At 38.6% G+C, this 17,488-nt stretch overlaps 1 protein-coding gene across 2 annotated transcripts in view; it reads left to right on the forward strand.

Moving 5' to 3' along the window:
- Positions 1–17,488, forward strand: part of PPP2R5C (protein phosphatase 2 regulatory subunit B'gamma) — a 79,635-nt gene that overhangs the window by 23,355 nt on the left and 38,792 nt on the right. The window contains exon 1 of one of the 2 annotated variants that reach the window (XM_069858826.1): positions 5,350–5,750. The exons of the other annotated variant lie outside the window; for it this stretch is intronic. Coding sequence (XP_069714927.1) covers positions 5,657–5,750 — 94 coding nt within the window. The 5' untranslated portion in view covers positions 5,350–5,656. Of the gene's footprint in view, positions 1–5,349; positions 5,751–17,488 lie in introns of those variants that run through there. 2 annotated transcript variants of the gene reach the window in all.

Genomic DNA, 17,488 nt, shown 5'->3' on the forward strand with positions numbered 1-17,488 from the left:
TTTCCACTGAAGCTTGGATAGAATCCATAGAAATAGGATTTTAAACGTGGTATTGTCTTATTTTGTAGATTTTGACCTGTCTATGAATTCTGAGTTCAGGTGTCTCTTAATGTCTTTTATTATGGCCTTATTTACAAAGAGAACATTTTATTCCATTAAATAGGTCTTAGTTATAATGAGATGTAAAGATTTTTGCTGCTGCACTGAACTTCTGCCTTCGTAAGACCTGCTGATCAAGCACTGAATGCAGTATTTATACATATAAAAGATAAGTCAGTGTTTGCTGGATAACTAGGATGCTCTCAAGTTTATATTCTGAAATGTAACTTTTTACCTTTCATTTCTTGAAAATGCCATGTGTGAGCAATGTAATAAAGCCACAGAAAGAGGAGAGTTTAGTGCTATACGTATTAGCTTCTATTCTGTGCTTGGTTAAAATAGTGTGTGTGCTAGTACTTGAAATGAGCTTCTACTATCCACCCTGGGAAATATGTTTTGGTTTTGGATGCTAGTCTTAGTTACATTAAAAGAAATATATTTTATTTCTTTTGTTGTTGTACAGCTTTCTGAAATCAACAGATACCAATTGATTTCTCCCCTCACCCTCCAGTTACAAAACCTTTTGAGTATACAATATTGGCTGAAGGAAAACTAGGTACTGTTTAGTCTTTGCGCTACAGTGACCATGCAAATATTAGGAAATCCAGATAGAGACAAATCCAATCACAGGCAAATGTTTGTCAATTCCACTTTTAATAAGTTTTTTTCTTGTACCAGAAGGAATTAAATATTACCGATTTATCAATGTGAAGTATATAGTATTCTATCTTTCGTCATGCTTCAGTCTTAGAAATTCTTTAAGGAATCCAAATGATAGTCCATATTAATTTTCATTTATCCATGTAAGAATTTTTTTATCTATGTATTTCTTTTGATAGCTGGGTATTAGCATGGTGTTTACTGCCTCTGTTTCCTTGCATTCCCTCTTGGCTGTCCTTTGGAACTGAGTGGGAACCTTAGTGAGAAGCCCAGTATCCTTCCTGTTACTACAGTCTCTACTGTAGAGCCCGGTGCCCTCTCTCCTCTAAAACAAAGTCACTGTCCCTGAGTAACACTGTTGTTCAGGATTGTCAAGTGAGTCTTATTTTCTGTAGCCTCGTGTCATTTGTGAGAATGGTAACTTTTGCTTAGGCTACAATTGGAGGGGAAAAAACTAAAACTATGTTGGCCTTGCTAGTAAAAGCGAGTTGTGTTTATTCCTGTCCGGTTTTTTGGGTGGCTGTCTGGTGAAGCAGATAATGGAATTAACATGGCTAAACCTCACCCCTTCCCTTCTCACTTTAACTCCGCTCGGTTTCCTAATCTGGTTCAACCATGCAGCTGCACAAGCCCTTGTACAGCAATTCCAGATGATTGTGCACGTATGCCTTGGAAGAGGTAGGATTGCAGCAGTATCTCATGTAGACTTAGCTCAGCTTAGGCTGCCATGGAACGCGGCCTAAGTTAACAGAAAACCTGACAATAGAGTGAGTGGCTTTCTGTTGGATTAGTGGACTAAGCCAACTCAGCTGTGGGTCTGATGAACCACTGAAGCAGGTGAGAGCAAGATAAAGCAAAGGAGAATGCAGGAAGGGGCTTGAAGCAGTCTGCAGCTAGGCTAGCTGGCTTAGGTCGCTGAAGAATAGCAACTTCAACAGTTCTGGAATTATGCCTTTAGTTCCCTTAGACTTCAGAATAAATAACCTTGTCCCCCAATTCAAAAATGAAAACTCCTCACGTAGTCCAAGAGGTAACCAACTTTGTCCAAGGTGTTTTCAGGTAAACAGAGGTTCATCTAATTTTAATTATATGTTGTTGATTCTGTCACTGTCAGTTAGAATAGAAACTGGTTCAGAATGGAAATAAAGGCAACCTTGGGCAAGTGAACTTGTTGTTGAGGCTGTGATTGGTTGCTTTTTAAATTGCAACCCAAATGGAGTGTTTGTTTTGAAAGAAATACATAGTCTCCTAGCATAAAGAGAATTCAGGAGCTATTGTGCTGGATTCTAAATGAAACACATTTAATTAAATCCTGAGAACTTTATAGGATTTTCTTTCATTCTCATTATCAGGAAGCTGGAAGTGATGGGCAGGATTCAGAGGAAACCTGCAATAGCTACAGTTTTGCTATACTGTCAATATGTTTTTTTCATTCATTTAATTCTAAAAATGGGTAGCCGAAGCTAATATGATTTTTTGATTCCTTTGCAACAGAAATGTCTTCATAAATTTGTTCAAGTAACCTCTTCCTCCTCCCATTGATATTAATTAGCTTCATTCCACTTGCGCTAATATTCTTTCCTTCCCCATTAGTAAATCAACTGCTAACTTAATTTTCTTTGCAATTTTATTCCCAAATGAAGTTGCTCAAAATAATTCAAGTTAATTAAATATTTTCCTTCGGTGGCAAACCAAATACTTGAAGGCTGAAACAAAGGGAGGGTATACAGCCCCCCTGAGCAGAATGTACCTCTCAATCTGTGACTGGTGAGAAGATACCTAATGTGGTTAATGAGCAAAAGGTTTTACAAAGATTTGAGTTCTTGACTCCACTAGTGTCCTGTCTGAAGCACACCAAAAATACACCGTATTATGGATGTTTAAACCAGTTCCATGGTAGTTTACTAGGTCTTGACCCCACATGTAACACGGGTCTGCAAAGAGGAAGAAATGTGAACAGGACAGGCATATCTTGCAAGAGAAATCTTAATTGAATGTGGCTTAGTGTTCTGGCAATACTACTGCCAGCGTTTCAAATGTCACATGTACTTTCTTTAATGAAGAACAATGTAGGGGGTTGACTCTTAAAACTGTTACCTAAAATTTGCTAATGAACCTCCAGCTATTCAGGCCATGCTTATGTATAAAATAGGAGATGGCACTGTAACTAATGTTCTTTGTTCGGTTTGTTTTTTTTTTTTTCCTCCCTTGTACAGTACTATAGTTGGGTGCTGTTGTACCAGCAGTCCTCATATCCATTTTAATCTTTGCTGGGAGTTTGAGACAGAAGCAGCAAGCCATTAAAGCAAAGACACAAAAAGGGAGGGGGAGAGATAGAGCAGCTGCCTCTTAAAGATGTAGATACCAGATAAACCTGAATTTTAAACCTAATTTTTGCTGCTTCATATGGCAGCTCATCACTCTGGAATGGGCTTATTGTACTTGAGACAGGGTAAAGAAACAGAATTTGCTTACAAAATTCTGCTTATAAAAATATAGCAAAACATTCTCTGAGTTGTTCTTCAGGTTTTGGCTTTTTTTTTTCTCCTTCATCCTTCAAGACCTTGTAGAAAACTTTGTTTGAGGTCAGTCTTGTTTTTGTTTTTAAATCTAGTTTACTTAAAAGCATATCTCCGTGCTAGCTTTTTGTTTTATAAGACTAAAACCACATCTAAGGTGTACCTAAGGGATATATGGGTATAGAACCTGACAGTTTCAAAAATACGCCTCCCCTGGGTTTGCCTAGACTGGAAGGACAGATTACTTGAGTCTCTGTAGTCCTGTGGGAAAGGTTTAAGAAGGTGTTAGAAGTTCATATAGTTAATTTTGCTGTACTCAAAAGCAGGATCAACTACACTTATACTGCTTGTTATGTTTGGCTATTTTTTAAATTATCAGAGAGAAATTTTGCTGTCTCTTGTTTTGTTTCACTATGTTTATTGCGAGAGGGTTTCATTTAATATCTAACCTAAGATTCCTTGAGGTAGGAGGAATTTACTTTCCATAGTGACTGTAGAAAAAATAATTCCTTTTATCTCTTTAATTACTTTTTTAAATATTTGGATCTTCTCATCTACTCCTTTTTATTTAAAAAAAAAAAAAAGCCAGAGACCCACACCAACCACAGCAGTTTTATGTTTTTTAAACTAAGTAGTATTTCCCAGATTTGTCATATTTGGCCTTTCTTGTCAGGTTTACATCTTTCTTCAATTGTGACGTCCAAGAGGCGCTGCTTCAAACTGGGCCTTGTCAGCAATCAGTAAATATAATTGATTTCTTTGTGCCTTGGGGTTATTTCTATATCCTGGTTAGCCTATTCCCTTCATTCTATTCAATAATATTCCTTACAGCTCTAACTCAGCTTTGACAGTGTATTATAATAGTGCAGCATAGTAGCCAGGTATGCATATGCTCTGTAATTTGGTTTTTGCTTCAAAGTTTTATCAGCAAAATACCTAAAGCCTCTTCCTCTTCTTTTTATGTACTCCTTTTTTTTTGAGCTGATATAAGTTAGGGCAGTGTCAAAGATCAAGTAATCTAAATATTTAAAGGTGACGTACTGGTGCGTGGTATTAGGGGAGAAGCACGGGTTTGGAGATGGTGCAAGCATAACGTGGCCCGTTTCTCAGACAGTCGCTTCCAGACGTGCATCAGCACCTAGGAGACAAAATGGTGCTTCACATAGCGCATTGTAAAAACCAGTGTGCAAATCTCATATGATGAGGAAAAGGTTGCTTACCGTTTTGCTCAGAGTACCTTGAGTAGTTTGCTTAGAAATTGTTGTGCTGTGGGATTTTGTATTTCTGGGATTACGGAGCAAAACTGTTTCCGTATACCTATAGATTGGTTCTTAGTGCTGCAGTACTTTATTAATAATAAAAATAAATTGCCTGTAATTACAGAACTTTATAGGATTGAAAAATTGAGCTTTGCAATATCCAACATTACGTTACAGCTAGGATCAATCCGTTTCTAGGTTGAAAGAAATACACTGTTGAGCATGAAACATGAGGTTTTCATCTCCTGCATGCCAGATGTATATATTTTTATTTGTAAAGTACATATTATCAACCAGCCATAAAACGCTGTAGGGGAATGCTCATAAGATTATAAATACGTGGTGGTGGTTGTTATTATTGATAATAATTGTTATTATTGTTGTTGTTATTATTATTATTAGACCTGTATCATACTGTGGGCTACCTTTTAATATAGCTTTTGAAAACTGGAGTAGTGGGAGATAGTTGAGCCCCCATCCCTGGAGCCGTTTAAAAGGTGGGTGGGTGAGATGCTTAGGGACATGGTTTAGTAGTGGACAGGGATGGTTGGACACTGTGATCTCAAAGGTCTTTTCCATCCCAGCGGTTCTGTGATTCTTCGCTTCCCTTAATGCTGCATTTTTCCACGGCGAAGCTGAACCGTTTGGCGATTCCTGGCAGCCAAAGATTCAGCTTTTGGCTTTTTCAGGAAAGAGAAGAAACCCCGCATGTGCTGTTTTTAGCAGGTGCGCGCTGAGTGTCAGCTGATGGGGGGAGGAACAGAGAGCGGTGAGATCATCCTGGTGTGGAACGCAAACACAAAGCCCCGTCACCTCTGCGGGCTGCGGTGTGAGGGGCTCTGCTCCTGCTGGGGCTGGAGCTGATCCCAGTCCCGGTCCTGGTGGCCGCTGTGGGGTCGCAGCGTAGTGACAGCCCCGCAGCCCCCGCTCCTTCGCGTTCGCCTCGGTGTCATTCGAAGTGGCTGCTGGCGGCCAATGGGGCGGCTCCTGCCCGCTGACATCACTCGGCAGCCAGTTCCCTCCAGCTGCAGAGCGCCTCGGTTTCTGCCTTTTTTTAAACTAAAATGGAGGCTGGTCTCTTGCCTTAAGGAATACATTGCCTTGCCTGCTGGAGCCTAGATGTTGACATGTAACAGAGCTGGCAGCAGGATGGTGGTTGACGCCGCCAATTCCAATGGGCCCTTCCAGCCCGTGGCCCTTCTGCATATTCGAGGTGAGTTATTGTGCGAGCGATCCGCGACCCTCCAGCGAGCTCATAAATGGCTATTGTGGAGCTCGGAGACGGGGAGCAGGAAGTCCTTTGTAGCCCGGTCCCCGTCGGGCTGTAACAGCCACGGTAAAACCCGGGGAGATCGAACCCTGCTCTCTATTCGATGCGTTTTGGGAAGATTTAAGCGTTCGTTAGAGGCATTGCATGCAGAGTAAAAAGCAGGTTTTACTGCTTTCTGCTGTAACTCTCCCATCCCCCTTTCAAGCTGTGCTGATGTCAAAGGATGTGAAGTCACTACCCCAGAAAGGTAGCGAGCGGGGGGAGGGAAGAGCCGAGTTCTGGCTGTACAGTTTCTATAGAATAAGGGCAAACGTTTGGTGTGCTTCAGAGCCTTTTTTGTGTGCGTTGTTCACAAAGGGCTCATTTACAATCCACTGTGGTTTCTAAAAGAATTGGGAGTGTTGTTGGGGAGGAAGGGAGGGAAGAGATGTGACATTTATTATGAAAATATCCTTTATGTATACAAGAAGGATTTCCTAGAAGACATGCTATTGACTTTAACAAGAAAGCTCTTACGTGCCTATTGCTTTGTGCAATTTTGAATGTTAAATTTTTTCACAGAATTTGTTCATTTAGGTTTAGAGCGTTAGTGCATTGCATATCTACATTTTTTATGATTCATTGGGAAAATACATGTTGGTATGATGCTTTTGCATAACACTATCTTCTTCTGTATTTTTCCAGTTAGTAAAATTTTGTATTGCTGAGGGGAGGGGTTGGTGTATTTTTTTTAGCTGGCTGTTAACCAACCAAAGCTGCTTAATTTTTTTTGTATCTTTTTTTAAGGTAGTTTTTGTTTAGGACTTGTCATGAAAAACCAGTGAGTTAAGTAGTGATCAGTACTCCTTGAACAATTGCGTTTATATGCAAGAAACACACCTGATAGCATTCTCAGTTACCTTTTCTTCTCAGCTTTCGCTAGTGTAGGCTCGGTGTTAGTACTGAAAAGAATATTTTTTTCCATTAATATTCCATACACTGAAAAATTTTTGCTCTGAGAGCTTAAAACACCCCAGCTGTTCAGAAGTCTGTTCATTTTAAGCAGTAGCATTGGTCTAAATGTATTAAGAAATCATGATGTGTCTTTACCATTTAAAAGAGCCATATCCTCCTCCCTCTGAAGTGGGACTGGATGTATTCTAGAATACTCTAATTTTGGCCTGTGAGTAGGGGGAAAATGTGATAAAATTCCCTTGAGTTAGAATAGGAACTGTGCTTGTTGTCAAAGGAATATAAATGCAACTGCCTGACCTGTACACAGGTCTTCGCTTTTCACTCTGCAAATCACCTTAATTCTCTGATGGACACTGTCTTTTGGAAGGGGGGAAAACCACCATCTTTTAAAGGTGCAAGTCAGGAAAACAAACGAAGCTTGGAACAGGAATGATGAAATGTTATAATGATGAACCTTAACAATCCTTTGTCTCAATATGATAACAAGGTTCTTGTCAGTGAATTAATTATCCCTGTTGCTCCAGTCAAATACATAATTGTGGAAACAATGGATTTTAAGAAACTGTTCTGACATTTACTTTCCGAAGACCCAAATTTTTGATGCACTGGATATACGGTAGTAAAGTAGAGGTTAAGGGGTTTTGTGGTTTGGTTTGCTTGGTTAGTTGGTTTGTTTGGGTTTTTTCACTGGGTATTGAGAGTGGACTTTCTTGAAAGTAATTGAAGAATAACTGAGAGATTGGTTTGAATTTTTCAGGCGGTAGGAAATTACATGGGCCTCTGGTATTATAGCCCAGACGAGTTTCTTGATGCTGGGAGAGGAAAAGCATCTCTTCCATACGTATATGTATACAGAAGTTGCTTTGGTTTTTGGTATGTAACTCATCTCACAAGCTGCTCTCTTGTTATCAGTACTGCCCTGCCTCCAAAATGAAGCTTGTCAAAGCAGTACATAGAAAATTAATAACAGTAAAACTGGTAATTCTGATGCCTGATGACAAATGCTGACTGTTTGTCCCAATCTGTGCCACTTTTAAAGTTGTCCTTTTGCATCATCTGTTGCAGTAAGGATTAGATTTCTAGTACAAGTGCTACATTTTGAGGTGGTGTATCGTATGTTATTTTACTCTAATATTGTACCGAACCATATTTGTCTTCAATTTTATTTCTAAATAAAAAATCTTTGAAGCCTTGTGAAATAAGGGGTTTAGAATTTTGACGGTTGTTGCTATCATTGTATCTGCACTATCACCAATAAGTAGTAGTAGTAGGTATTTGTAGGTCTTCAACTACCCCATCTTCTGCAGTTCACTCTGCTGCTGGTGTTCAAGGTCATCTTGGATGTGGTACAGCTGTGTAACCATGAGTCAGACTGCTGTGGAAAGAGCTGTGAGAAGTCTTGTCATGGTTCCCCTTTCACTCATGAGTTGACTTTAAGCTCAGGTCCTTGGCCTTGGTCATTGCCTCAGCTAGGTTGTTGCTGAGCAACCTGATCTAGTTGAAGATGTCTGCTCACTGCAGGGGGGTTGGCCTAGATGACCTTCATGGTCCCTTCCAATCCAAACCATTCTATGGTTCTGTGTGGTTGTCTGGCCACTGGTTCTGCGTGGTTGTCCAGCCACATGCCTTGCTGATCCTGATGTGTTGACTACCTGACTTGGCATGCCTCTTCATTGTGGATTTGTTCCGCAACCACTGGACTGTTGGCTGACCCTGATCATTTCCAAGTACACCTGCACTTCTTTCCTCATTCACGTACTGTGATACTGTGCCCTTTGTCACAACCACAGACTGCTGGCAGTTGTTCAAGACCAATCTGTAGAAATCAGGTCTGCAGAAGATGACTTTTGACCTGTTACTGGAAAATAGCAAGTGCCAGAAGAGCCTAATCCACACTGAATGCAAGTGGCATGGAGCCATTACTGTATACTGAAAGCACTGGCTCAGTGAGAGTGGTTTGGCCTGCAAGGGCAGTGAGCCCTTGGTTGTTCCACCTGCAACAGGCTTTTCAGGAGATCAGAGTTATGCTACTGCTGCATCGATCTTTCTAGGGTACAAAGATAGTGCCTAATGGTCAGCTGAGCCGCTTGTGACTTGTTATCACAGTGAACTGAAAATTTAACTTGCATTGGAGTAATTCAAAGCTTCCAAGAAAATAACAATTTTGTTCTGAACAGCTGTTATGGCCATGGAATAACTGCTGTGGTTTGTAATCCTGAGCAGAAACTAGTGCTGGTGGCTGGCTGTGAAACAAGTGGTGTAGCCAAAGCACCTGCTCATGGGATATGTGCATGGAGAGCTCCTTTTAGGATCTTTGCACACAGACAGGTCACTAGCTATGAAGGTGGCATTAGGACAGCATAGCAAAGGGTATTATTGAGTATTATGAATCTAAGATCTTTACATCAAGGAGGGAAGCAAAGTGCTGAGTGGTGTTTTCAAGATAAATCTTTCTTCTTATGGAGCCCTTCTGGCAGCTGAACCCGTAGGGTGATGGAAGTGTGCTCAGAGCCCTGATAGGAGGATCCACGTAAGTGAGATGAGGCCTGGGGGGAGCAATTGGGACATTTTGATTTCTGTCTTGGCACTTCAAGCAAAAAAAGCAGCTGTAAAAGCAGCATGGATTAGAACAAACAGTAAACATTTGTCACTATACTTCAGGGTTACCAGTTCATATTTACTGCTGTGGGTTGTCTTGCTGAAAACTGTAGCCATAGTGCAGAGTGCAGTTGCAGGTAAAAAATAATCGTAATTCATTCTGCAGGCAGGTTATAACTGTTTGTTCATTGTGTTGTATTTATTTTTTATTAAGAATACAGTGCAATGCTGTTAAGAAAACTCTTAATAGTATTTTATCAGTAATGTAAAAGTAGCCCAAATGTCAATATTTTTGTGAACTCAAGACACAGATATTTGAACAAAATATAGGTAACACTATGCTCTCATCTGCAATGGCAGGATTAGCAGAATGTAGGAGTTACTTCAGCGGCTTAGTTGCTGACTGGCTGGGATTGGTAATGTGTGTTCATGCTTTTCAAAAATTGTTTTCAAGATGTTTTGTAAGACATACTGAAAGTTGTGTGGGAAGGAGGATGAGAGTGCCCTGATACTGTGTCAGCTCAAACTGAGGCTTCCTGTAGGCTGTAACTTGTTCCAAATATCTCATTGTCCGTCCTTCTCTGTCTTCCAGAGCAGCATTTTTTTATTTTTGACAGATTCAACCTTATTTAAGTTACTTTGAATTTTGTGAAAGATGGTTTGACTCTTTTCAAAGAAGATGTAGGTGCTGTTAACTTTGTTCTTTCAATGTGCTTCTCATGTATTAATCTTGAGTAAGGGGTGATGGAAGGTGGTTCATATTCCATCTTCACATAGTGCTTTTCTGCAAGGTATGGCGAAAAATGTCAGTGGTAATTTTTTTGTGATGTAAATATCTGAATATTTAGATAGAAGTTTGCATTCTTGTCAAAGGCCAATCATAAACCACTTTGATTGCATTAGCACCAGGTACCTGGTGGTGGTGTTTTTCCTTGAGCCTTGGCCACTTTTGATTTGGAGCTGAGGGGTTACCTGATTGCTATGAACTACTGCCAGGTTCTTAAAGCAAGCAAGTGCTATCTAGTTATTGCCAGGTGCATTTCCACTTCCTTTATGTTTTCATACTTGGCTATGAAAGGTCAAGTCCCTTTTGACAATGTGCAAACATAGGAAATGACTTTTAAGTGAGCTGCATATTGCATTTATACTTGAAGTATGTAATTTATTTCTTAAAGGAGAAAAGCTCAGCACTTTTATTTTAGAAAGAACTTGTTTCTGGAAAAAGTAATTGACCTGAAGATAGTTTTGTCTAACTATTTGCTAGAAATCATGAAGACTCTTGCTTTGCAAGAATTGTTTCTGAGCTATTAAAAAAAAAAAATCCATTTTGTAATTAAATGGGAAGCAGAGGCCAAAGCTCATGCTTCGAAAGTAATACAGACCAAATTCAGCGTGCAGCAGTAGCCATTAATCTCCTGATGCACAAAAGGAGGCTGAAAGAACTGGGTTTGTTTGGCCTGAGGAAGGGAAGGCAAAGGAGAGATCTTGTCTTCAGCTAACTGTGGGGAGGGTATAGAGAACACAGCTAGTTCTTCTCAGAACTCCACAGTGACTGAGAGAGAAGTAACCACTGAGTTGCAGCACAGGAGATTGTTATTTTATGTTATGAGAAAAAAATAGCCATAAAACTGGTTAAACACTGGAATAAGATTCCACAACGGGCTGCAAAATCTCTGTGCTTGGAGACACTTAAAACTTGACTGGATAGTGCCACGAGTGGCCAGGTTTTAGTTGAGCCTGCTTTGAGTGGGGGATTAGGCGAGCAGAAATGAGACAGTCCCTTCTGGTGAAAATTATTCTGTGATTCTGTGATTCATTGTTGCATGTGGGACTGATAAATGACTGGACTTACTGTGACTTAAAAATATTAAAATATCAATTTTAATGTACTTTTTTAATATTTAAAGTATTCTTATTAAATTCTAATTTAATTATATTCTAATTTAATTTTATTCTGATTAAAATTTAAGTATTCTTATTGCAAACCATGTCTCTTTTTCCCTTTTTTTTTCTTCTTTTCCGTTCAGTTACTAAGGTAGACTTTTTAAATATGTTTGGTGCCAGCGTGTGTATTAGGAGTATTTTACCTCTGTGTTAAGTCTCAGTTTTTGGTGTTAAGGTCTTGTAAATTATTCTCATTGTTGTTTTGCAAACCATTAAAGATGAATGAGTCTTTTTATCAGAGTGCAGTGATAGGATGAGAGGTAATGATTTTAAGCTAAAAGAGGGGGAGATTTAGATGAGATATTAGGAAGGAATTTTTTTGCTTTGAGGGTGGTGAGGCACTGGCACAGGTTCCACAGAGAAGCTGTGGATGCCCCATTCCTGGAGATGTTGAAGGCTAGGTTGGTTGAGGCTTTGAGCAGCCTAATCCAATGGAAGGTGTCCCTGCCCATGTTAGAGGAGTTGGAACCAGATGATATGGATTCTGTGATTCTATAAATAAGTTAGGACTCATAAATATGCAGTCGCCTATTTCACCCACATTTCTTTACATTTATGATCTTTTGGAAATATCTAATAGATTGAATTAATTCGCTCAGTATCATGAGATTTTTCTGTAGCATTTTTTAACAGGCTTTAACCTGACAATGAATACTGCAATGAACTGTGTAACCTTGCTATTCATATTCTGTGATGTTTATGAAAAAACTGAACAGTGTGATTTCTGTCACAGATTCTTACACATTTCTGGTAATCTTCCTGCATTACAGAAACATTATGTTGAAAGTCTAAAAATCCAGGGATAATTGTCATTTATCAACTTTCTAATATTTTTAGAAAAACTTCATAAATTTCAAGTATAATTTCCTTTACATATGCTCAATTTGCCTTTTGTGGGCATTAATGTTTTATGATAGTCTGGAACCAGCCTATGCTGGTTATGAAAGCATACCTAAAAACCTCAGGAAGTCACCTTTCATGCTACTGTTTTTTTGCTGTTAGTGTGTACTGCAGTGGAAAATGGATCTGTTTTATTTTTTCTGTATATTCTGTGTAATGGTGATCTTCACTGTCACATACTTTTTGCATTTTCCACATAGGTAGGTATTTTTAAGGGTGATGAATTTAACTGGTCTGAGCATGTATATTTATTTGAATATTTATTTCCTTTAGTCTTTAAACAAATTGAAATTTAGTAAACATTTAAAGTACAGTGACTGTTGTGAGAAGTGAGCAAAATCTTCCTGGAGAGGAGAGTATAGAGAGTAGACATCTTAAGCATTTCCTTCAGAGATGCTTCCATCACAGTGATGAATTGTGCTAATTCTCTTTCAGTTAATTTAAATTTAAAAATTGCAGCTCCTTGTAAAATTCCAGTTTAGTTTTTACTTTTGTGGAAGTATTCCAGTGCAAGAGGCCTTCGAAGTTTTTTTTCACCCCAGCTAATCCAGTAAGTTGGTTTTCTCATGACCAGCACACATCTTCTGTCCTGCTTGTGGGTTATAGTTGTTGTTGGATTTGGATCAAATGCATAAACCTCAGCTGTGCTTTAAAGGAGATAAAAGTGCTTGTTCTTACCTTTTCTCCCATACTGAGCCAGTTATAATTTGGTGTCTGAAGGACTGAGAACCAGCTGTGTATTTGGGCTGATACCTGTGCCTTCCTGCCGAGCCATCCACACTCCATTGATGCGCAGCTTGACTCCTGGCATTCTGTCAAAGGTTTCCATCCTGCCAAAGGTTTCGTATATTCTCATAGAAAGTTCTCAGCCGCTGCTGCTCTTCAACATTGCTCAGCCAGTTGTACACTGAATCACTGGCTTTTTGAAACCCATCCACTGTTCCTTTCTAAGAGTACTGCTTCAAAAGGGAGAAACAAGCCATCTTCCTCAAGAGCAAGCAGCAGTTCTGCTCTTAATGAACCTATAGAACTGTGGCACATTTGCTGAATTTCCATCGGTTATTGATGAAGTAATTTTATCAATTCAGGTAGTAATCTGAATTGATAAAGGAGTGATACTGGCACAAATGACTGTTACAGTATTGCCTCTTGTATGGCTCTGCTAGGTTTTTTCGAAGGACATCTAGATGTAGACTGATGATGGTTTTTAATGGTATACACTGAAGCAACGCATGGGGAGTGTTTAATATTTGACCAAGAGCAGATTTAGTGGAGTTTGCATAGTTATCATTCCTGTTGCATTTAAAATGGTGATATGCTTATTAACTCTTCACTTACTGTGCATCGTTTTGTACTAAAGGATGTATTGTACCTTTTTGCTGCTTGTACTGTGTGCTGTCATTCCTCGTACTTCACTTTGGGTTATTTTTGCACTGGTATAGATCCCTTGCCCATGTGAAGAACTTGCGTATAAGTTCCGCTGTTGGAAGCGATGAGGATGTTAAGTGTTCACAGCGCACTTAAAATCTCTAAGAGTGTAACTGTAGAATGTCTCTAGAGGGGACTACTTATTGAGCTGAAAATTCCATGAGATTATAGGAAGGTAGTCAGCTGGAATTTTTAAATTACATTTACTCACTTGTTGTGTAATTTTCATGCTGTTTCAAGGAAGCCAAGTTATATAAACATAATTGCATTTTTTTCCTCAACTTTTATTCAGAACATCAAAAATCTTCTGGTTTATGATTGTTGCTGTGAAACACATTTTAAGATTAAAATTCAGTGTGATCTGTTTCTGAGGAAAATTTTTGTTCCCATTACTGTTCAAAGCTTTTAATAATTAATTTCAACTTCTCTGGAGTCAGCTGACTCTCTGTGTGCTACCAGATACTGTTAGCTACTGAAAATGTCCTGTAAGCCACACAGATAAGTTAGCACCAGCAATATTTGATACATACAGGAATATTTTCATCGTATGTGGACAAGTTGTTCCTCTAGTGTGGTAGTGGCTTTTATGTTCTAAACTTTATGCCCAAGAATAAAGCCCTATACCAGTGAAAGTACAGTCTGTCAGCTTAACAGAGCTGTTGCTTGGCTGCTGCCTGCATGGTTGTCTCAGATGACAAAACAGAGTTAAATGATGCTCTGAGTGTGTGATACTTGAAAGCCACCTCTGCACCTCTTTTAATCAATTCCACTTTGTGTATGTACAAAAGCATGCAGCACTATTTCTGCTGTAATTTGCTAATTAGGTTTTCTTCATTTTCAAATGCAGTGAAAATTAGGGGTGGGGTCTGGCCCTGGATTGTTATCGGTAGTGGAAGTGACAGTTTTTTGTGTCAGGCTTCTATTTTTGTAATTGCTTATTGTTGATATTGATCTGAATTTTATAAGTAAATATTTTCTTTGTAGTCTACATAAAGAAATGTATGAAATGTAAAAGATGTGAAAACTAAGTAAAATTGTTCATTTAGGCGTCCTCTAGCTTACAGCAGTCTACTCATTTGAAACACTTGTCATTTTGAGTTCTAGGGAAGGTTTTTAGTTTGCTTTTTCAGATTAAAGCTACAAGGTGTGTATCTTCACGCAGCCTCGAGAACTGAATTCTTGTGTTGCTTTTGTATTTAAGGTGAAATCGTAACAGTGTCAGTGGTGTTTCAAATATGTCCTTTGTTCATTCAGGCCAGGTTTGAAAGAAGACTTCAACAAAATTGTTCAAAACTTCTAATCTCATAAATAATTACGGGAAAATTGTGTGGCCTGCTCTTTGAGTGTAACAAGTTTTTCTTTTAAAATAGTTTCCAAAGGAACTGTAACTAGTGTAACTCTAGAATCTTGCTTCCAACTTGTTCCCAGAATATTTTTTAATCTTTTGCTCTCGTGACATGCAAACTTCTGTATTAAGTATCTTTAAAAAAAAATAAATCAATGTACAGGTTTTTTTGAGGAATGTTTATTAAAATTATTTAAATGCTATGAAAAATTCTGCGTTGTTCTTTCACCAGTAGGAAAATTAAGATATTACTGACATTTTAATCAAAATAAACACATCTTCTCTAATGTAAAATTTTGAGCATATATTTTACTACATAACTCTTCTTCCTCCCTCTTATTGGAAATTCACTACTCAATGTAGTTTAAGGGATAGGGAATGCTAAAGTTCATTTTAATTAGAAGAAATTAAAATAAATTGCTTTTATTGCAGATCTGAATCTGCTTAAAAATAAAATTGTAAATAAAATATTATTTAGGGAAAGGTGCTGGAAGTGAGGTAATTATAAACATAAAAGCATCTGGACGTACAGTAGTGGGTCAGTCTTGGATTCATAGCTAGTAAAGCTAAGAACTTGTCTGTGTCCTTTAAATGCATAGGTTTGTTGGAAGCTCCGATATAAATGCATTACATAATGAAGTTCTCCACTCATTCTGCTGTGTGAGAGGAGTGGAATTTCAGTGCAAATTGTCAGCAGAATGTCAGCTTTTTTGGCAGCTAGGCAGCATCCTCTGTTCTGGACACTGTTGCTGGTAGGTGCAGTTTCTGTTCATAATAAATTCCTTCGTGACGCTGAAGACATCTGTTTGAAGGAAATCTACATGTTTTCAGACAATTATGATGTGAGCAAAAATGTTGGATTGTGCTAGGATGATTTTTGAATTAAATGGAACATTCTTAAGCACTTCATTCCTGTTAAAATACACGGGTATATTACATCTTTAATCATCTTAAAATGTGATTTATGTTCAAAGTGTGTGTTTTAGTGCCTTTTGAAATGGGCCTGGTTGGCTTTCTACTGTACTGGAATCAATACTTTCCTTGCTGAAGCAAAATAAGTTGTTAGCGTTTCAGATGGCCAGCAGTGGCTGCTAAGCAAGGTACTGACCTAGCCCCGAGATGATTTTTCCCAAAATATTGTTGCTATCATACTTGACCATTTCTTTTACCTTTGTCACATCACACCAGGTGCCTAAATTACACAGGCATGTGAGACTTGGGAAGCATTGTTTATGCCAGAAATGAGGAAGACTGTGCACTGAATCAGAATTTTCAGGGAATACACACAAAAACCAAAACAGAACAAAACCAAAAAAAAAACAACAAACCAATCAAAGAAAAAGAAATACAAAACTAACCACCACCTCTCAAACTAGCAAAATCTGCCACAGCAGGTAGGACTTACTGTCTATTAAAACTTATTAAGAAATTGCTCTCAAACTCACTAAAGTCCTGGTGGTATTTAGTGATACTTCTGTGTATCTTATAATGACTGAATGCTGAATGGCAATTTGAGATGACTGCATTTGTTGATCAGCCATTCAGGACCTCTACTGGCATCTCAGCTGAGAGTTACCTATGAACAGACTTCTCAAAGGACTTACCGTGTTTGCCATGGTATCTCTAATTTTGAAAAGCATGGTGAATTTAGAAAGCTGATTTAGCGTTGGTGTTGAGGAAAGGTATTGGAAGTGTTTGTCAATTTATAAATAAAATTTAGCTTCGGACAAGCTAGAAAGCGTGCAGTTGTGGTTATAACTTAAAGTTCTTGTACTGAGGCTGTGTATTTAGTATAGGTTGCATTAAGGGTGTGAAACACTTACATTTCAGCATAGCCAACCATGAGTGTTTCTTCATGTTTTCTAATCTATTGTGTTGTCTCTTTCTAAGGCAATATATGACCAACATTCTTCAATGAATTCTTGTGATATTTTTTAATAATTATTCTAAATGTCATAGTTAAATTTATCTGTTTTGTCTCACAGAAGCATCCAAGAGAAAGCAAGCAATTATCCCAGGGTTTAGCACGTGTCCAGGGAGGGAAGAGGGGAAGAAGCAGGCTGACACACTCTGAGGAAGTAACCAAGTTGGTTTACATTTTGGTCGTTGATTGTTCCTTATATTTATTGCAGATGTGTGACAGGTAACACTGATTGGCAGGTTACTCAGACTCATGAGCAGTATCTAGAGTTATGGATCCGTGTGCGGAGTTTGGGTGTGTTTTGTGCAGCAGCACTCCTGCTTACAGTAGGTGGTCAGGAACGAGCATCCTGAATGGCACTGTTTGTTCAGTGTTTCATGTTTTCTTCGATTCTCTTCATATAAATACTCTGAATTACACCATGCACTTGAATTATGTTCCGTAATGTAACTGAAGTCTGGTCTTGCCAAAACAGTGCTTCATATTTTTCAGAGAAATTGTTACACGTATTTAAAAGCAACTTTAAAGTTTATAAATGCAATTGAAGATCTTGCGTAACACACTTGTTTTTATGCCATGAGAGTGGATTTG

The sequence above is a fragment of the Phaenicophaeus curvirostris genome, chromosome 5 (assembly GCF_032191515.1).
Source record: "Phaenicophaeus curvirostris isolate KB17595 chromosome 5, BPBGC_Pcur_1.0, whole genome shotgun sequence".
NCBI lineage: Eukaryota > Metazoa > Chordata > Aves > Cuculiformes > Cuculidae > Phaenicophaeus > Phaenicophaeus curvirostris.